At 37.3% G+C, this 21,411-nt stretch overlaps 1 protein-coding gene across 2 annotated transcripts; it reads left to right on the top strand.

Annotated features, from left to right (window-relative positions):
- The first annotated feature begins 1,151 nt into the window (after positions 1 to 1,151).
- On the top strand, positions 1,152 to 16,217 carry LOC107049127 (serpin A3-4-like). 2 transcript variants are annotated; one of them, XM_015287769.4, is made up of 6 exons: positions 1,152 to 1,220; positions 2,390 to 2,489; positions 3,125 to 3,767; positions 9,530 to 9,800; positions 13,242 to 13,392; positions 14,609 to 16,217. In XM_015287769.4, exons 2-6 carry the CDS (start codon positions 2,481 to 2,483, stop codon positions 14,795 to 14,797), a joined length of 1,263 nt encoding a protein of 420 aa, XP_015143255.1. In that variant the 5' UTR covers positions 1,152 to 1,220; positions 2,390 to 2,480; the 3' UTR covers positions 14,798 to 16,217. The 2 variants fall into 2 exon arrangements, with proteins under 2 accessions (XP_015143255.1, XP_015143256.1); XM_015287770.4 differs by lacking the exon at positions 2,390 to 2,489.
- The last annotated feature ends 5,194 nt before the right edge of the window (positions 16,218 to 21,411 follow it).

Genomic DNA, 21,411 nt, shown 5'->3' with positions numbered 1-21,411 from the left:
GCAAAGAAAGAGCTACCCTCTTCTCAGTGACAGGACGAGGGGCACTGAGCACAAATTAAGATTAAATAAATTCCACTAAAATTTGTGAGAAAACCTGTTTTATTGACAGTGTGGTCAAACTCTGAAATAGGTTGTTCAGAGAGATTGTGCTGTCTTTATCGCAGCTACGACAGTCCCAAGTAAACTACTGTAGTGGATCGTGCTTTGAGCAAGAGGTTATACTACATGATCTACAGATGTTCCCTGTTCAACACTGTTGTTGCTCTGCTCCCACCGAATCACCACAGCAGTGACAGGGTTTCACTGTAGTGAACAGGGCTGAGCTCAGGGTACTGGGCTGTCTGATCTAACCCAAATGAATTTGGCACACGATCAGAGGGGCCTGCTACCCACAAACCAGATACCAAGATAGTAAGCTGGTCTAAAGACTTGTTCTATTTAACACCCACGTTCTTAGGCTTCCGCCCCCTGTCCCCAGGCCATACTTGTACCTGGGATCACCTATGTACAATGGCATCCCGGCCACATTCTTTTTCATCTGGGCACACAGCCGTGTGAGTGGCCCTGGAGTTGCCATAGCAGCTCATGCTGCCAGCGCTTTCTCCATGTGGGAGTGGATAGTCAGATACACTTATGGCTGCATTTGCAAAGGTAGCAAAACTGTTTTAAGCTCTGCATCTTTTAGAACCATCACTGAGTTTGTCTGGGGAGAATCATACCCTGACACAGATAGGCAGGATACAATCAGGCTAATTCATGAAAAGATGAATTATTCCAGGGCATTAAGTCTAGTCCTTGTGGCAGCAATGCTGTAGTCATTGGAAATGATGCGCAAGACCTTTCACTGTAATTATTTCTGTTGATTCTCTTGACTGTAGAAAAAAAATAGATTTTGGCAGTTGAAATGTGTTGTGATAAGAAAAATCAGTAAGTTCAGTTTGATGAAAACAGGTTTGAATCTAACCAGGGCGATCAGATATTCATGAATAATAAAATGTCACGTGTGAGACATATATTCAGCAAAGTTAGGAGTCCAGTAAAACTAGTTTCAACATTGTTTGCTCTGCCTAATCTCTAAAATTATAATGTGTGAGTCACAGCCCTTAGATGATCTTAACCTTTGCTAGAGGATACCCTGCATTGTGTTCAGCAGCATAAACAACTGAGCAAGGACCTGTGCAGACCTGGTGAACACAACAGGAGACCCTTTTGACTGTACTGTAAGTCATGCATGTTTTTGCTGTGGAAGAACTGTCAAATGTTACAACAATTTCTAATTAATCAACTGAGAAATTATGTTGTTCTCAATCAGATTGCAATTTAAACTTTTTTTTTAATTTTTGGTATTGTTTTATTACTTTATTTTTTAAATATAAAAGATTAGTCCTCTATGAGAGCTCATTTGTATAGCATTTCCCTCTTTAGGAAAATTGCACATTGCATAGTTTCAGAGTTAAATGAAGCGAAGTGGTGATAAATAACAAATGATGAGCATGAAATAATGTAAAAGTAGAGATTTATATTTTGCTCTCTAAAGCTTCTAGAGAATTCAGAAAAAAGTATTGTGGATAGAGTTCAACATTAAAAGAATTAGAGTATGAGTGACAGTAGAGCAAGTCACTAACAAATCAAAAAGTACCGCTTTAAACGTGTTCTAGGCATAAAAGTGAATGATGACTGAAAGTGTTTTGGAATGGGGTTCTTGTCCTCTCCTAGCAATAGTACCATTGCTGTAAACACAGTGTTCAAAGAATGTGATTAAAGAATATATATATAACATACATTATAGTGGAGATCAGTATTCTGAGTTCACTGAACTTTGGAGAAATTAGGTATATAAGAATGTAGAGAACGTAAATGAAAAATCATGGTTGGATAAAAAATTCAACAAGAAGTCTTGATTTTATAAGTTATGAGAGCCTAAATAATATTTCTCTTTCCAAATCAGACACTTAACTTTTGTTTCACCTTCAGAATTTTTTTTGTATTTTTCTCTGGGGAGTACTTCATTTTATTAATGACTATGTAGGTAAAGCAGTAATATGCCACAGGAAGATGTTTTTGATTTCCAATTTTGTTCCATGTCTTTACTTTCTTCTGTCAACAAAAGTTGTTGAACCATATGCGGTACCATTAAGATTTGTTTCATAAGTTAATAGTATGCAGAAGTGAATGAATGGTTTATGTACTACTGTGAAAAAGGCTTTCCTATTTTATGGGTATTTTTTAGTATTATTCCTCTAGAGTTCACTCATTCATCTTCACTTTTTGCCATTGCAGACTTCTGTGCTAATATCACCTTTCACTGTATTTTTACTGTAAAATCAAGATTGTTTTCTAGTTGTTCCCTTGTTCCTCTAACTTTTGTTTGTTTGTTTCTGATTTTTAGGTGATTTGGTTTGGTCACTTAGCTAGACCTTTGCATGCAGCAGGCACATTGAACAACAATTTACAATAACAATGAACAACACTTTATTTCCATGGTCTTGGTAAATTTGTAATTGCTCAAAGCTATGTGGCAGTTTTTTTAAAATAATGCTTAAATAATAGTTAAGCTTGGAGGAATCACAGAAAATGCTCATCACTTCTTCATTAACTAATTCATTTACTTTCCCTCTAGTGTCTGCTTACATGTTTACCCACAGCCCATTTAAAATTACAAGTAATATTTAATTGTCACAATGGAGGAATACTGCATGTTTCCTTTACTTTGAATTTTTCAACTTACTAACTGTAACTGCCCAGCATTGACTGGCTCCCTTATCTTCTGTTCTAGAGACCTGTACTGATGACTTAAAGAATTTTTAACATTTAAAGTCACATTAAAAATAGAATACTGGAAATAAAACAGTTCCAAAGGAAAAGTAGCCTAACCTTAATGAGGGTGACTTTCATATTGCTCTGCTTTGATTTCAATTTTCATTCTTTCATAACTTCTGCAGTTGACTGAGTAATTTTCCAAAGCCTACTTCCTTGAAATAGAAAGCTGATATCATTTGAATTAAAATGGCTTGGAATAACTGGTACCAAGCCAGATCTGTACAGCGAAAGGACAGATTTATTGAAAAGCATGTGGTAAAAAAAATTGTAAGACAAATTTCATTTTTATTTTCTTCTTTTACAGATTTATAGAAACATGAAGCTGTTGTTGTTCCTCTGCCTTTTAGTTGGGATTCATTCCAACAGTTATCCCTATGAGCCTTATCACCAAGTTATAAGAAACCAAAATCAAAGAGGAAAAGAAAACCGAAACATGCCAGAGCAGGCTGTAGGGAACCGTGTTTGTCAGTTTGCTTGTTGCTTCTACAAAGAGATTTCTTCTCATGAAAACAGTGGGAATATTTTCTTCTCTCCTTTGAGCATCTCTACTGCCTTTGCAATGCTGACTCTTGGTGCCAGGTCTGATACTTTGGCACAGATTCTTAGGGTCCTTCACTTTAATCCACGTGCGATTTCTGAAAATGAAATCCATGAAGGTTATCGTCAACTCATACAAATGATAAACAGAAAGAATGAGGGTTTACAGCTAAATATGGGAAATGTCCTGTTTGTACTTGATCGACTGAAACCACAACAAAGATTTTTGAATAGCCTCAGAGAATTCTATGAAGGTGAAATTTATCCAATGAACTTCAAGAGGTCTGATCAAGCCCAGACGAAGATCAATGATTATGTAGCAGAAAGAACCAATGGGAAAATCAAGGACCTCATAAATAACCTTGATCCACTTACTGAACTACTTCTCATTAGTTATATTTATTTTAACGGTAAGATATGTATATATTATTCTCTGATTTCATTCATAATTTCTTCAGATCAGTCTTGGACTTCTGTTTTTTTTTCTTTTTCTTTTTTTTCTTACAATATAGTTCCTTATAAGGAATCGTAGTGTGTGTTCCTTTTGGTATTCGCTGAATTATGAACAAAGCTACCAGCTTGATGCTGCTAATGAGTCCTAGAAAAATTTAAGACAAGTTTTTCTTTTATGTTTGAATATATACATTTCTTTCCTGGTAAAGAGTAAGCAAAATATACTTTCGAGAATACACCTCTGTGCACTAAAATATCTACTCCTATAAAATTTTGTGATATATATGCACTTTCATTTATGCTTTGATAACTAGGAATTAATTTTATCTCCAATTCAGTTAGTTGGCTTTTGTTATTATTTGGTTTAACAACTCCAGAGTTAAATTCAAAGAACACTGTTAGAGAAAATCTTAGTTTCTAATGTAAAAGAAAAGTCATGCACTTACTCAACAGTTCTGCTGTTTCTGTGTATAGATTCCTACCTGAAACTAGGTGTCTAAAAATAGTTTCACACTGATGTTACTTTTTACTAACTTCAGTAATAGTGTCGTTGGCATTCTAATGTGTCTAAAGGCATAGGTCTACAAACTTTTGTTTTGTTTTGTTTTTTGATTCACAGATATTAAAATTTTGCAGCGAAGAAATGGACTTCCCCCGCCCCATCCCCATATAAAATATGAGCCAATTGACAATAATCTTGCTTAATTAACTTGTGCAGTCTGCTTAGCTACAGCCTACAGATCTTCCCAAAGCTTTCTTTTTCTTTTTCTTTTTTTTTTTTGACTGCTGATCTAATTAGGAGAAGCAAGTTTGTAAGGATCAATAAGTGGTTTAATAACGGTTGTTTTTAGGAGCATATCTAAAATATTTTTACACTAGCGCAAACGCAGTACGAGGAACAAATGGGGAGAACTGGAAGCTTTGATCTTTTCCCAGAGCTATCATAGCATTGGAATTGGTGAAACTTGGTGAATTGAGTCCTATGACTGGAGTACTGGGATGGAGGGCTATTGACTGTTCAGGAAGGACAGACAGGGCAGGTAATGTGGAAGTGTTGCACTGTATGTTAGGGAGAGATTAGCCATTGATTTTAAGGGTGCAATAGCAAAGCAGATGTCACTACTACCAACACTGACCCAGGAAGATTTCATGGATGAATTATTCTGTAGGCAGTTAGGGGAAATCTTGGGCATGGTTGTTCTCAACCTCATGGGAGATTTCAACTTCCCAGACATAAACCAGAGATATCATGCAGCTGCAAAAAGTAACGTTGGAAAATTCATAAAACATATTGAACATAACTTCCTTGTTCCTGCCACAGTACTTACTAAGCAAACTAGAAAAGATGTCCTCCTAGACCTGTTGTTTGAGAATAGAAACAGTCTTGTGGGAGATGTGAAGATAGGAGGCTGTTATTATAAAATAGTTGAGTTCAAAATTTTTGATGTAAGGAGAAAATGGTCAGCAGAGTTACCAACCTGGATTTTAAGAGAGCAAACTTTCAACTACTCAGACAGCTTTAGAAGCTTTGAGTTGGTTGTGAGAGCTGATCCTTTTTAAGAAACACCTTTTGAAACCACAGAAGCAGGCAGGCAATCTCACTGTATTGCAAATCAAGAGAGTGGGGCAGAAATTCAGATTAGAGAAACAGGGAATTCCTCTTGGGATTTAGGCAGAAGGAAACATATGATCTCCGGAAACAAAGTCAAACACAGAGAGATTACATAGCTACAGTTCATATTTGCAGGGACAGAATAAGAAAAGCCAAAGCTCAATATTAATTGACACTGGCCAATGTAGCATCAGACAATAAAAAGCCTTTTTCAATTATATCAACAGCAAGAGAAGGTCTAAAGATAACATTGGACTGATACGTGATGAACCTAGTCACCTGAAAAGTGGGAGTGAGGAATAAGTGGACTTATTTAATGCCTTATGTGTCCTAGTTTTTAATTTTAGTGTTACATCTTGTGTTTTCTAATCCCCTAAGTTGGAAGATCATGACTAGGGAAGCAATGATCTTCCATGTGTTGTCAATGAAAATGCAAGGAATCAATTGTATCAACTGAATGTTCTTAAATCCATGGGACCATTCCAGAGTACTGAAACAATACTCAAGGAGGCAGCGGATGTTATAGCTGGACCTTCTCAATAATTTACCAAAGATCTTGGTAATCTGAGAACTTTGCTGACTGAAAGCTTGCCAATATTATATCTGTCTACAAAAAGAGCATGAGAGAAGACTCAGGAAGTGTCAGACTTTTCAGTCTAACCTCAGTCCCTAGAAAATTAAGGAGATTATCCTGGCTGCTATTGAAAGGCATTTAAAGAATAGAACTATTATCAAGCCTAGTAGTCACCATGGGTTCACGAAGGGAAAGTCCTGCCTTAGTAGTTTGATATCCTTCTACAATGAGTACACCCACTTAGAGGGAAGGGAAGGCATTAGATAAAATCTTCCTGGATTTCGGTAAGGCCTTTTATACTGTCTCTCATATTACTCCTCTCGACAAATTGTCCAACTGTGAGTTAAAAAGATTCATGTTATGTTATGTGATGAACTTGCTCAACATTCAGACTCAAAGTGTTGAAGTGAATGGGGCTACATCTGGCTGTCATTAGTGGTGTTTCCCAGGACTCAATCCTGGGAACTCAAACCGGGGGACTCAAACCTAGAGTAGGTTCTGTTCAACATTTTTATTGGTGATATGGATGCAGGAGTGGAATGCAATCTCAGCAGTTTTGCTGATGATACTTAGACTGGGAGGTGCTGTTGAGTTTCTGGAGGGATGAGAGGCCTTGTTGAGGGATCTAGAGAATTTGGAATATTGGGCAATCATTAATGACATGAAGCTCAACAAAGGGAAATGCCAAGTGCATCTTGCATCTGCATCTGGGATGGAGTAATGCTGAACACAGGCACAGAACACAGATATAGACTGGGAAATGAGCAGATGGAGACCAACCAGGCAGCAAGGGAGTGATGGTAAGAGCAGATCAGCATGAGCAACCAAGGGAGAAAACTGTATTTTGTGGTGCTTTAAACACAGCACAATCAGCTGGCCAAAAAAAGGCAATCCTCCCACTATATTTTGCATTGGTGCAGCCTCACCCCTGGTGCAGCTCTGGGCTACACACTACAAAAAGGAAGTTAAGGCCCTTGAAAGTGTCCAGAAAAGGGTAACAAGGATAATAAAAGGGCTGGAAGACATGTCCTTAATGAACAGGCTGAGGACACTTGAGCTATCCAGTCTGGAGAAAAGGAGGCTGAGAGGTAACCTCACTGCTCCCAGCAGTGCCCTAAGCATGGGAAATGGAGGTACCAGGCTCTGCTCCCTCCTAAATCACAATAGAAAGTAAAGGGATGGCACAAAACTGCACCAGTGAAGGTTCAGACTAGATATGAGGAAAAAAATATTTCTCATGGCAATGGTGAAGCACCCTAGGAAGCACAAGCTTCTTAGCAAGGTGGTTGATATTCTGTGCCTGCCAGAGTTCAAGAGGCATTTGTACAATGCCTATATCAATATGTTTTAATTTTTGATTAGCCCTGGCGAAGTCAGCCAGTTGGACTTGAGGATCTTCATAGAATCATAGATTGGCCTGGGTTGAAAAGGACGACAGTGTTCACCTAGTTTCAACCCCCCTGCTATGTGCAGGGTTGCCAACCACTAGGCCAGGCTGCCCAGAGCCACATCCAGCCTGGCCTTGAATGCCTCCAGGGATGGGGCATCCACAACCTCCTTGGGCAATCTGAGCTTCGTAGGACCCTTCAAACTGACATATTCTAGTTGTTTCAAACCCTCTCTCACTTACTCTTTTCATCATATTCTGAAAACCAAATGAGGAAAATAATATTAGATAATTTATCTGGTAGAAATATCATGTAAGGATGTGCAAAGAAGTAGAACCCCACATGACCTAGGAGGGAAAGCTCAATATACAAGAAGGAAAAAACCCAGAGAAACTTCATATTATGAACATACTTCTAAAGTCTTTTCCATTCTCTATACATTGCAACTTTCTGTGCACAGCAGTGGTGACTTATCTCCCACCTTTTTTGGTTTAACTTAGTTTTTAGAAGTCCTTCCCTAAGGACAAAAGTCTGACAGTGTTTTCCTGGCTCTCAGACAGTGGGCATGAAATTCCACCACAGTGCACCAGTCACTTATTATTCCCTCGCTGGGCTGATCACCAGAAAAAATCATACTTCGTGATTCATTTTTTGACTTGAACTTGTAAAACAATTGATAGAGGTGCAATCCCTACAAGGCAGCCTCCTAAAAAAGAGGAGACCATTACAATAGATCTTCCTCCATAAGAGGTGGAAAGGATTAGTGAAAGTAATTTTTTTTTCCCCGTGTATTCAAACTTAAAAACCTACTGAGTTTTTAATCAAGTAAAGCTCTCTTTGAAATCAGTGGATGTTCTCCCTAAGTGGAGCACTACATAAATGTGACCTGTGTCACATTTCTGTGATTCATTTTGGTTTTGTTTTTTTTCCTTAAAGATATCAAAACAGAAGTCTTGCCTTTTGTATGTCTGATGATAGAAGTCACCAGTTTTTTGTTTGTTTGTTTGTTTTATGAAGTTTTACATCAAAAAAAGTGACATCAAAACTGTTACTGTGGTCACTATTTACTAAGAACCATGAAAGTAGTTGACTGTTGTTGATTTATATTTTCATAGCTCAAGACATGAAACCTCATATCACTGCCTCAGAGTAGTACATAAGTGTTGTTTATATCTGTTCCACAAATGGTGGAAACAGTAGATGATCAGTTCATTTGTACCAAGCAGTCTAGCAATCATTGTTTAAAAAGAAACCAGAATTCAATGTGATCTAGTTTCATGTTTTTTTGTTTGTTTGTTTGTTTGCTTGTTTTCTGATGGCACTTATTTTATCTGCTCTTTCCCCACTGAACCAAAAATGACCTTTGCTCTTCAAGGTAAAATTTACTACAGTGCAACGCTTCTTTCTTTAAAAATAAACAAGCAAACAAATCCAAAACCATTTTCCAGTCTTTTTCGGCTCAGTCTCTGAAATGGATGAGACAGATAGTTGGAATTTGATTTATAAATTTATATCTGGAGAGGATTCAGTGTGGGCAGTTTGTTTCACCACAACTAGGCCCTTGAAAATTTGACGAGTCCTTGAATATTTGAACTTTTGAGTATGGCAGTACAAAGGATTTCTGTTATTTTGTTTTATTTTTTAACCTAGTAGTATGATAGAATTAAATTCTTCATGACTGGTCATCACAAAAAGTGGCATATAAAACTCTTCTCTCTTCAAGTAACTGAATCTCTTCATTTCTCTAGAGAATTTTCCCCTTCACAAGTTCCTTAGGTTTGGAAACAAGGAAAGGAGATAATTTGTCTTCTTCTGAGCTCCCATTTAAAAGTTGCATTATACGGGGGATTTGTAGGCTCTGTAAAACTATCTTCAGAAGGAAAATCACACACTTATTAACACACTTAAATCTATTCTGTCTGGTTGTAAAAAATGAGGGGATTTTGTACATCACAAATTACATCACAAAGTACATTACTGTGTCGTACTTACTGAATACTCAGAATAATTCAATAGCAAGTGCTTATTGCAAGCTGACTTTGAAGCTTATCCAAATGTAGCAGTTTATGCCTCTGTGACTGTGTCCTGTCTTTCCTATATCCTATATCTCATAGTATCGTATAACTCTCTCTCTTGTATTTCAAGCTGAATGGGAAAAACCTTTCAATCCACAATACACTAAAAAGGAAAAATTCTTTGTGGATGGGAACAAGGCTGTTGAAGTTCCAATGATGTTTGGAATTGGTGCATTCAAGCATGGCTATGATGAACAACTGTCTTCCACTGTGGTGCAAATGGATTACAAAGGAGGTGCTTCAGCATTTTTTGTTCTGCCTGATCAAGGAAGAATGAGGAAGCTGGAAAAAAAATTGTCTTGTGAACGTATGGCAAGATGGAGAACATTAGTCTCAAAAAGGTAAAATTCTGCAGTTCTTGGTTCAGGTGGTAAGAAAGGAGATGCATGCATTTTAATCTGCTAAGCTCTGATAAAGAATTGTGATACTATTTTTAATTCTATTTTAATACGTTCAAAAATTTCCTCTGACCAAATCTGAAATTTGACTCTCTGATAGTTCTGTGTTTTCACATTCATACTGCATGAACTGAAAGCTTTCACTGCTACAGGACTTTTGCTACTCTCTCATTCTGTTTCCTGATGATGACTCTCTGCAGGTCCCAGTTTTCTGCCTTAATACCTCTAATAGCTTTTTTGTTTTTTGTTTTTTTTTCCTGTCTTGTGTTTCTGTCTTCTATTTACAACTAAATTCGTATCACTTTCCTTAAGACTTTTTTTCTTGTCTCTTACTTCCTTTCTCTCCTTGCTGTTATCAGTAATTACACACTTAATCTTGAAATAGCAATGTTTATTTGACAATTGTGAAGACAAAGTTCAGTGATAAGTGCATAGTGCATCTAATATGTTGCAGAGCCATTGAATTCAGGCTCTCTGAAGACTTAGAAAGGCAATATTATATTAAGGCACACTTGCTTCAAGGTAACACTGAGACTAGAAGACTAAGTTCATTTGCTTTAAAACAACTTATTTTAGATTTCTGTATCCATTAGTGTTATATGTAGTAGTAGTCTTTGATGGGGCAAAATATGTGTACAAGCGTAGGCAAAACATGTTTGCTGGATGAAGCCCTTGTATTCTTCAAATTTATGAATACATCACATAAGAGACCATCACACATCCACATTTGACCACTGTTCTGAATTATCAATTTTCAAGACAAAAAGAGCATCTTTTTCAAAAAGTTTCACGCTTTTTTACTCTGATTCACTGTCAAAACTTTTCAGGAAAAAAAGGAAAAAATCAAACATATTTTCCATTTAAAAAATTGACAGAAATAAAATACATAATTTTCAGTGCAGCTTTTCAGTTTTTAAACTTCTGCGAGCAGCTGTGTGATTGGTCACTATCACTATAGGACAAATCAGAAGCTGAATCAAGTTACTTATGAAACATTTTTGCCAAAGAAGCACAAATTACCTTTAAAATCACTATGAAAGATACTGAATAAAATACTGAGTTTTTGTTTCCTCTACTGATTCTCCCACCGAATGAAATAACCTACTTTAAAGCTGTGAATGGGAGACATAGAACATTTAATATTAGAAATGCATCACTATAATGGGCTTGTTCTATGCAGCTCTCCACCTTTCCTCATGGCAACTCTCTCCTGAAAACTAATAACATCAACTCCTACTCCTTTTGCCTGTAGTTTTCAATGTAACTGCTGTCATTTAGAGCCTCTGGGATATATCAATAAATGCCTTTGTTGTAGGAAATGGAGTTGTAGGAAATATAAGAGTTTGGGACAAGCTATTTTTGTCTCTATTTTCATATCTGCAAGCTGATATTGTCACACTGATATTGTAGTATTGTTTGTTACTGTTGGCTGCTGAATAGGAGATAGTGCCAAAGTATTGGCGCAGCTGACTACAGACAGGTGAGATCAATTTAATGGTGGAACTGTAGAGAAAACATTCCTGTCTCTTCTGGAAAGTGTATTCCAGTGCTTCTTGCCCAGTCACATTGTTGCTATATGCTTTCCCTTTCTTGCATGTTGAAAGCAAGTAGGGGCTTGTGAATGAGTGTCTTTATGTAATAGAAAGAAAGATGATGCAATTATAGTTGCATCTCCTCTGAGTCAGTAATCGGTACCATCAGAAATTAAGTAGGAGATCAGCAAGCCATTTTCAATCCACTAGGACTCTCATTTTTGATTACCAGCCAGACTTTGCATTCAATTTGTGGAATGTGCTGTGGTGAAAGCACAAGCTCTTTCCTTTCCACTTGTCCACTGCATGACTTGCTTTTTGGCTAGTTTCAGTAAGTGCTGCACACTTCCTTGCCCTAGAAATCTGAACCTGGTTTATGACCAGAAAACAGTACTGACAAATCAGCATTGTCAGAATTACCTCTGACTAAATATGCTGCTTGAAAGATCAAGGAAGAAATGGGATGGAATGGAATGGAGCTATGATTAATTTATTGAGAGACTAAACTAGTCACTTTAAAAAAAAAAAAAAGTAGAATAAAAATGAATAAATGGGACAACAGATGACACAGAATTATCTGTTGAGTAAGTAGTTGGTGTCAGTGTACTTTTTTTTGTTACTTTGTCAGCTACGCATTGCCCTGCAATCTTGTCTTCTTTGTTCTTAATTTGTATGATAAAGTCAAAGGCACAGCATTTTTTAAAATAGTGATTTTTGAGACACCTGAAAGAATCTTTTTCACAAGGCATATCTTCTGTGTCCTCCAGTAATGGAGTGTGTGTAGGATCTTTCCTGAAGTATGCAGTGTATGGCTAACTTTTGACAATGTCACATGAAGAGCTTAGGAGCTGCATCTCTACTGTAGTACTGGCTCACTGCAGACTAAAGACCCTAGCTTCTCAACCAGCATTGCTGCTTGTTATAAACATTCATTTCTTCTCTCTCAATTAATGCCACTATATCTCTCAAGTTCATTAAGTTCAACAATGCCAAGTGCAAGGTCCTGCACCTGGGCTGGGGCCATGGCAAGCATGAATAAAGCTGAGTGATGAGTGGATTGAGAGCAGCCCTGAGGAGAAGCTGGGAGTGCTGGGTGCTGAAAAGCTCAGCATGAGCCAGCAGTGTGTGCCTGCAGTATGGTAAAGGCCAACTGCATTCTGGGCTGCATCAAAAGAGGGGTGGCAGCAGTGAGAGTGAGGCAACTGTATGCCTGTACTCCACTCTTGTCAGCCTCCACTTGCAGTGGACTACTGTATTCAATTCTGGGGTCTGCAGCATAAGAAGCACAAGGACCTGTTGGAGAGGGTCCAGAGGAGGGACACAAATTTGTTCAAAGATCTTGAGTACCTCTCTTGTGATGACAGAATGAGAATGCTGGGCTTGTTCAGCTTGCAGGAGAGAAGGCTCTGAGGAGACCTCATTACAGCCTTCTAGTACTTGCAGGTGGCCTAAAAGAAAGCTGGAGATGGACTCTTAAGCAGGAAGAGAAGTGGTAGGAAAAAGGTTAATGGTTTTAAATTAAGAGAGGTAGATTTAGATATTAGGAGAAAATTCTTCACTGTGAGATGGTTGAGGCACTGGCACAGGCTGCCCAGAGAATCTGGGGGTGCTCCATGTCTGGAAGCATTTAAGGCAAGATTGGGTTGGGCTTTGGGCAACTTGATGTAGTGGGAGGTATCCCTGCAGACGGCAGGAGAGTTGGAACCAAAATCATTCCATGATTCTGTGATCCCCTGTGTAGAGTAGAGAGTGCCTGCCAACAAAATATCTACAGGGAGAAGCAAAATGACTCTGTCTTGTACTGTGATATCAATTCTGAAAGTTTAATTTTATTCTTGCACTTCTTTTCCAGTAACTCAGTAAATTTGTATCTTCCAAAATTCACTCTTCATGGGAGATACAACCTAAAAAACATTTTATATAAAATGGGCATAATGGATCTATTCACTGATAAGGCTGACCTATCTGGTATCACTGGACAACCCCAGCACAGAATTTCCCAGGTAAATGATATTGCTTTTTCTTTTATGTTCCTATGGTTATTGATGTTCATATTAGGGTTATCAAATATTATTGTTATCAAATATTCATGGTGTAATACTAATTTGAGGAGGATTCATCTTACATGAAAAGGCAGCAGTTGATACGCAGAGTATTTCGCCTATGTTACTTGGGCTGTCAGTGTAATTGTATGGGAGTAGGTTGCAAGTCCATAATTTTCAAATCTGGGAGACATTTTTTATCTGTATGGGGACACATTATGAAACAGACACGACCAAATCATTGCATCTTCCACACTTAAGTATCCTCCTGTACTGTATTGTTACAGTCGTTATGTTGCTGCTTCTACATATGTCTAACTTCTTTAGCTTGTCTATGGATAAATAGGGAGATGCAGAATGAATCATTGCTTATGTATTATAGGGGGGAGGGCAGAGGAAATACAGTGCCTGTTTTTAAACTCTGGGAGAAAGGAAAATGCAGTTGCAGAAAGAAAACATTTGGCCTCCAACCTATGAACAATGAATTCCATTAGTGTCAGGCCCAGAAAAAAGCTATGGATAAGCCATGCATCAAGATACATAAAGTTGATGATCAGGGCTACCCTGCAGTGCAAATATAAGTGAAACAACCAGGTGGAATTGCAGGCGGAAGTTAGTGAATTGGGGTCTCTGAATCTCTCAATTTTGCAAACTAGAACTTACACATTTCTCTGCTCTATCTTTCTATTTATAGAATTGCTTGCTTGTCCCTAATTTTCATAAGATTTTAAGAAACATGGAGAAAAAATAATTTCAGGATGCTACTTGTGCTTATCTGTATGTTAGTTCTTCAACTGTACAAACTTGTAAAAAGATTCAGTGTAATTTGGCTCTCTTTTCAAATTTATTCTAGCTTTGTAGATCTGCACTAGTGGCAACATGAAATACAAAAACTAAACAAACAAACAAAAAAAACCAGAAAAATACTGTTTTTATCCTGGGCAGGATTATGCCTCTTCGACAGAAATGAGTTCTCTAAGATGAAGAAAGTCATAGTTCATGTAGTCTGTTGATTTTTTTTTTCCCCTGAGATTGCTGTCTTTGTGCATTAGACTCATGCCTGTCCACTTGATGATAATTTCTTATAAATAACTTCTTCAGACACTTCTGGCTCAGTTCCTCTTAAGGTAACTGGTGTTGTACCATCTTGACTTGTAACATATCTGTTTGTTCACAGGCTATTCATCAGGCTGTGGTAAAGGTGGATGAGACTGGCACTGAAGCAGCAGCTGCCACAGGCATGGAAATAGTGCCTATGTCCGTTCCAGTTGTCATTAGAATGAACAGACCCTTCTTACTGGTCATAACTTTAAGGGAGAACATACTGTTCATGGGAAAAATTGTGAACCCTCTGGAAAAAGATTAAGCTAATATACACATTAGGTATGCAGTTATCACCACTGTTAAATCCATCGTTTCACCTGATGAGCATGGCATGGCTACAGAGGGCTCTCCACCTCTCAAACTATGTTATTCACTGTTTTTTGTTTGTTTGTTTGTTTCTTTTTTTAGATGAGACACTTCATCAAATTAAGTTGACATAGTTGCATATTTGTTTGGACCTTATTTTTTTTTTTTTTTTTTTTTTGAAGATGAAGGTTGCATCCAGGCAAAATTATCAGTAGATCTGGAAGAGAATAGGCCCACATGACAGTGGCAGCACAGATAAATTTTCAAACAGGGAAGATGAGGAGCATGTGAGCATGTGGTTGGAGAGGATTGTGCAACCCTGCTCCTTCCCTCACAGTTGTGGTTGCCTTCTCACTTTTTTTTTTTTTTTTTTTTTTTTTGGCATTGATTGACAAATGGGTGTAAGTTATGGCACTTAACTACTTACTTGTGCCCATTTTCCTACCAAGTCTAGGATAGCTTTTAACATACATAGTGCTTACTACCTTGCATAGTACCATTTTCCAGTGAGTCTGCTACTTCCTTGCATCTTGGCTGATGTGGTAGCTTGGCTGCTACAAAGAGATCACAAGAAAGATGTGTTTTTCCCTTGTATTTATACACTAGTCTGTCCACTGTTTCTGTAAGATTTCCCAGTCCATACTAATTCCAGGGCAAATATGTCAGAATTGGGTCTAAGAAAGAAAGACGTAGATCAGATCTCTGCAGTTCAGCTCCCTGGAGCAAACTTTTGTGAATCAGATACACAGTTTACAGCAGCCACAGGATTTCTTCCAGCCTGTGCCTGAACCTAAATCAGCTTCTAGAGGAAACACTAGCCATCTCCACAAGGTGCCAGTGCCCATTGCAATACCATCTGGCCCTGGGAGATCACCCATGGTAGTAAGCACCACTGCAGTATTGTTTGTAGGATAGAGCACCCTACTGGTAGCACCTTATACCCCATTGGTGATTTATCCCATGTCTTTTGACATGAACCCTTCTGTTCCCAGACTGCCCAGTAACATGATATTGGTACTCCATTTCTCATCTCCTTCGCGGTTAGTATAGCAGCAATACTATAGGATATGTATTCACTATTAGGATACACAGTACCAAAAGTCACATTCATAATGTACATGCTTATTTATTTTTTCTTTACTTTTCTGTCTACTCCTACTTCTTCTTTCAGAACATCTATCAGTGTTTTATTTCTGTGTCCATGTTCATGATATATATCTGATCTCTGGTTGCAGGAGGGGTAAATTATTGACTAAAATGGGTTAGTGTGTTAATGGGTGTTAAGCATTAACAACAGTCTTTGTACTGTCTTGAACTACACAGAAAAATGTACTATAATAGAAGAACAACAGTGAATAAATATGACATTAAAAGTCTCTAATTTTGCTATTTTTTCTGTAATTCTGAGCTAAAAATTAAGAAGCGTGCTTCAAGCAGGTTTTTGACCAGTATTTCTTATCGACAGTTGTCCATATAGCGCTCATATACACTAATCACCATGGTAATACCAGAAATGATCTGCAGAAAGCTCACTCTCTTTGATTTGAGCAGAAAATACCTGTTCCATCCATAGCAAGTTATTCCTGTTAGGAGAAGAAATTGCTGAGAGGATTGGATATTCCTTTGATGCAGAAGTGCTTATTTGAAAGGCAACGTGCAATGTGCACTTATTCTACTTTACCACATGTTTAGCCTCATATGTGCCTTTCATCATCTCTGTTCTGAAAAGGTCACTCTCAGCTCCCTCTGAGAGCTATGTTATGACATTTGGCATGTGTATTGAGCTGTGGATCTTGTTTCTTCAGGTACTTTATTCCATAAACCAAATATTGTTGCTCTTTACTTCTGTACTGAGTTGAATTGACATCGTCAACAACATAGATCACAAGTTTTTTAAAAAGTGTATATACTTTTAAAGATTATTAAAGAAAAAAAAATGAGATAATTTCTTTAGGATCTATCAGCATGTTGTAAAGGAAATTATTTCTTAATAAAATCACAGTGATAGAGCAGGGAAGAAAAACTCGTCTGTGTGGTATTCAAATTGGACAATAAGGAAAAAATAAACTCACAGGATCCCGAAATAAAGTTAGATATAATCAACTTATTTTCTTTTGTCTCTGATCACATCCCTCGATCTATAGATAATTTTAACAGAGGGCATTTTTCTACAAGCCTTAGAGAGCTTTATATTCTGTATTTATCTACACACGCTGCAGATCATTCCAGGTCACAGTATTATGATATAATCAAATCTTGCAGCTTGCTTTCCGTAAAAATGTGTAGCAGGAATACATATACACCCAAAAAAACAAAAACAAACAGCAACAACAACAAATCAAACCAAAACAAACAAACAGAAAAGGCTGACTTAAAAAAATTTGTTAAAAGAAAAAAAAAATTGGTATATTAATGTGTTACTGAGAATTATGAAGAAAAAAAATTCCGAAAATGAAAGTAGTGATCAAACTGGGGAGGTTGAAATGGAGAGTGGGACACCAAAACGTAAAATACAAAACTGGAATAAGACTGGAAAAAAAACAGCTTTGAGAGAGAAAAAATATTACAGAAGTCCTAGCAGCTAAATAATATATTATTTTTCATAAACATCAGAAACCTGCCAGAGAGCCTGAGGGGCTAATTCATGTTCAAAGTGTACAAAGGAGTGTTCAAGGAGGTAATGCCAGAGTAGAAAAGCTCAATCCATTGCAGATGTACTTCTTTTGCAGTGGCTGAGCCTGAGGAACAGTTTCAAGTTGAATTAACAATAGAAGAGATTTTAGGGGGGCAGGGAGCTGGGGAGGAGAAAGTAACAACAAAGTGCCAGGTCTGCTTAGTATTGATGCAAGAGCTCTTAGCTGTCTTAAGAATAATGTTAAAACTTTCACTAATGCGCCACTTAGATCGGTCTCTATATCAGAGTAATAAAAAGTTACAAAAGTAACTTAAAAAAATGCAAATGTTTGCATGTAAACATGCAGTGAAATGAAGATCACTTAGATCACTTAGTCCAGTTTTTGAATTTTGGAAACTAGACTTTGTAGTCATATGAATACATACGACAAAATATTCAAGAATTAATGTGATTTTGCTGAAGAATTCTTTGAAACTGTTAATATGTGTGTGGGTTGCAATTAGATATATTGCAGAAATTCTTCATAAGGATCTTAAAAAACATATAAGCTATGAGCAGAGGAAAGATCCTTCTATGAATTTATAAGCAATAAGTTCAGGAAATCTTTCAGGGAATTATTCAGAGATCTTTTCAGAATGGAATAAATTTTGAGGTGATATATTTTGCTGATGGTTTCACCTTGTTCATGGTCTTTAAAAAACTGTATATAAGGATGTCATTGTACTGAATGACTGGCTGATAAAAAGGCATTTTACTGATAAATGGTAGAAAAGTTTTAAACTTGGTAGCATCAGATAAAAATCAGTGTAGAACATTTTCATCATTTCAATTTGAAATTGCCATCAAAGCAAAAACATTCTTGAAAATGTTCTCTCTTCTTTGAGTCTGTTTCTTTAAATGGAAATTACATCCTCAGACAAATTCCAAGAAGTTTTTCCAAGAGAATTTTGTTAAGGGAACTGTAATGGGTGATAAGGGACACAGGCACATTGAAGAATCTATCTACTTGCATGAAAGTCCTAAAAGTCTCAGATGCAGAAAGAACTGAAGTTTGTAATGTACTTTGTATTGAGTAATGTTCAGATCATGGATTTGTAGCTCAGTTATTAGCCTACTGTCAAATACTGATCAAAAAAGCAGAGATCAGGATTCCCATCTCAAAGGTTTGATGGACTTGGTTTTTATAGTAAACTATGAAGAGAACTGTAAAAGATTTGCCTCCTTTGGAAATGGTGAATGTTCTTAGGCTTAGTCCTGGCTTGCTGGATTCAGTTTCTGGTGAAGAGATCCTAGTTGTGCTTCAAATCTTACCTCAGAAGGAATCTCAGTAGTTCAGAGGTCTCCAAAGAGCAAGGGATGCTAATTGCCATCTGTGCTGTAATATTTGGGTGTTGGGTTTGAAGTTATAGTAATTAAGAGTGTGGAGGCGAATTAGAAAAACAAATGTGTTTGTTAAGAGATTTATTCAATCATCATTAGTAGGAGAGCTGGAGCATTCACAAAGGCTGGAGACTAGTTCAAACAGGTTTCCATAATCCCCACCCACCTAAACTCAACCAAAGGCATTAATTTAATAACATTGCATCATCCAGGAAAGAAAAAAAACACACAACACAAAACAAAACAATGCACACACACACTCTCACTACCTGATCAATGAACTTGAGAGCAGGGCACTGTCACCTAGTTCTTATGACCTAATTACCCTTTTCTGATCTTCACATCTGGGCCCTATCTAACCGACCCCAACCCTGGGACTGCTGAAATGTTCTGCTGCCCTGTGGAGGAACACACCTGAGTATTCAGTGAATATCAGTCCAGGCTTTCCCTCATCACTGAAAGTTTGCTTTTGATGAAGGATCTTGTTGTGATTCTTTAGGGAATGATTTTTCCATGATTCTTCAAAAGGCATTGGCCAACTCTCTCCAAGATGATGGAGGGAATGGAGAAGAGAGGCTTGGTGGTACAAGGAGATGATAGTTGTCTGCTGATGAGAGTGACTGTTATTGAAAAAGAATGTTAGAACAGATAAGAATATGTAGGAGGCAACACCAGATAGGTCAACAGTTTTGTTTAGGGAAATTCAGGTTCTGTATCAAAGTAGTCACAGTTCAAACAGTTTTCTGTTAAAATTAACTAATTTTAGGTACTTTTATAGTGCATAATTCTGTGGAACCTACCTATTCAGGTAGTGTTTTATAAGTCACATGATGTTGGCCTAAATATTCTTCCTACATATTTAGAAGTTGAAGTCAGAAGAAAGCTGAATTTACACTATAACTATTCAAAACAAAACTGAGAGCTGACACCTTTCTGTGTTTTCTACTTGGTGGATTCTTGTTTTTGTACCTGCATTTCCAATTAAGATCTTCTGTATTAGTAGAGAGACTGACAGGGAGTAATAAAAAAGGCAAATTACCTTTGTGTCTAGCAACCACATTCTGGGTCCATTCTTTGGCCATAAACCAAAGGCTATATTATGTGCCTAAGCAGCTGTGCTTCTGAGTCACTCAATAGGATCATTACTATTTACTTGAAGCCACTTTGATCAGCTGTACTTGATCAACTGCATGGGTAAAGGTAGGCACTCAATTCGTTATTGCTTAGAAGTACAAAGGAGGTAAAGGAAGCAGCTCAGCTGAGATAGTCCCAGATAGCAGGGTCAGTAGACCAACTGGGAAGATGAAGAAGAACATTTTAATGAGGGCTTTCAAAATAATAAAAGTTGCTTAAGTCTTGAATTAGTCATTGGGATGGTTCTTGTTACCTATACTTTCATGTTGTATAGAAATGTATTTATTACAATTTTAAGTACTATATTACTGTTTAAAACCCATAATTAATTGATTATTTTCTTTCATTCTTTAATGAAAGAACATTATTAGGAAAGAAGAATGGACCAGTGGTTACAGCACTCAGCTGGGACCTGCAAGTTTCTGCTTTCCTTCCCAGCTCAGCCACTGATCCATTCCATATAAACTTAGCTTCCTGCCTGCATATAGCTATTGACAAAGGATGACAGTCCTTCTGTTCTTTGTTTAAACTGTCAGTGCAGGATTACTATGCCAAACTGTAGACAAATATTTTGAGCTTAAAAGCACAACATCTACAAAAGACTGGCAGTAGAAGAAAAGGTTAAGATGAAATGTTCCTAACTGACAGGGTCTTTACATCAAAATGGAAGATGAAAAAACATTTTCAGTAAACACAACAGTTATATACATCTTTATTTTCTCATACAGTAGTCTTGTGCTGAACAGGTAACAAATATTTGCATTTCTTGGTCATGAAATAAAAAGTTCTGGTAAAAACATAGGCTCAGAATGTCCTGTGATGCATACAAATTATTACTATTTGCAGTTTATGTGTGTTTTGTTACCTCCTTCTATGCTGCAGTGCAAGTAACACCTCTTGGATGCCTGTTGTAAGCACATCAGCACATTAATTTTAAGGAAGTTTGAAACTGAAGACAATTTCCAGCTTCACTTTGAAGCTATGTAATTGGAGCTGTGGACCTGTAGATCACTGATTTTCAAACAGTGGATTACTGTTACCGGGGGAGGTGCCATAGTCTGAAACTGATAAAAGATAATCTTGTTTTCATTAAACTCCGTAGAAGTAAAATGATGCTTAAGGCTGTTGAGAGCAACTTTGTATTTTCATATTGTTTTTCATTTTATCTAAATGAAGAAACTTAATGTGTTATTTTCATCTAACTCAATGAAGAAACCGAAGTCCAGCAGTGTTAGTGATATTCCCAAAGCTGAAGCTAAGCTGCTCAACAGAGCTGTCAGTTCTTTTGGAATTTTCAAACCAGTACTTTGCTCATCAGGCAGTCCAACCCAGCCTGAAGACATTCCAGTATTTTCAATTTTGTCTGAACAATGAAAATGGTTCCTGAAGATCTTTATAGTAAGTAAGATTTTAACATTTAG

This window comes from Gallus gallus, chromosome 5 (assembly GCF_016699485.2).
Source record: "Gallus gallus isolate bGalGal1 chromosome 5, bGalGal1.mat.broiler.GRCg7b, whole genome shotgun sequence".
Lineage (NCBI taxonomy): Eukaryota > Metazoa > Chordata > Aves > Galliformes > Phasianidae > Gallus > Gallus gallus.
The sequence above is the reverse complement of the archived record's forward strand: the minus strand, read 5'-3'. Positions and strand labels throughout refer to the sequence as shown.

What these genes read in the sequence shown, in the direction of transcription:
- LOC107049127 (XM_015287769.4), top strand. An exon ending in TAGTTATATTTATTTTAACG is followed by an intron (nt 3,768 to 9,529) that starts GTAAGATATGTA and finishes TTGTATTTCAAG; the next exon opens with CTGAATGGGAAAAACCTTTC. An exon ending in CCCAGCACAGAATTTCCCAG is followed by an intron (nt 13,393 to 14,608) that starts GTAAATGATATT and finishes GTTTGTTCACAG; the next exon opens with GCTATTCATCAGGCTGTGGT.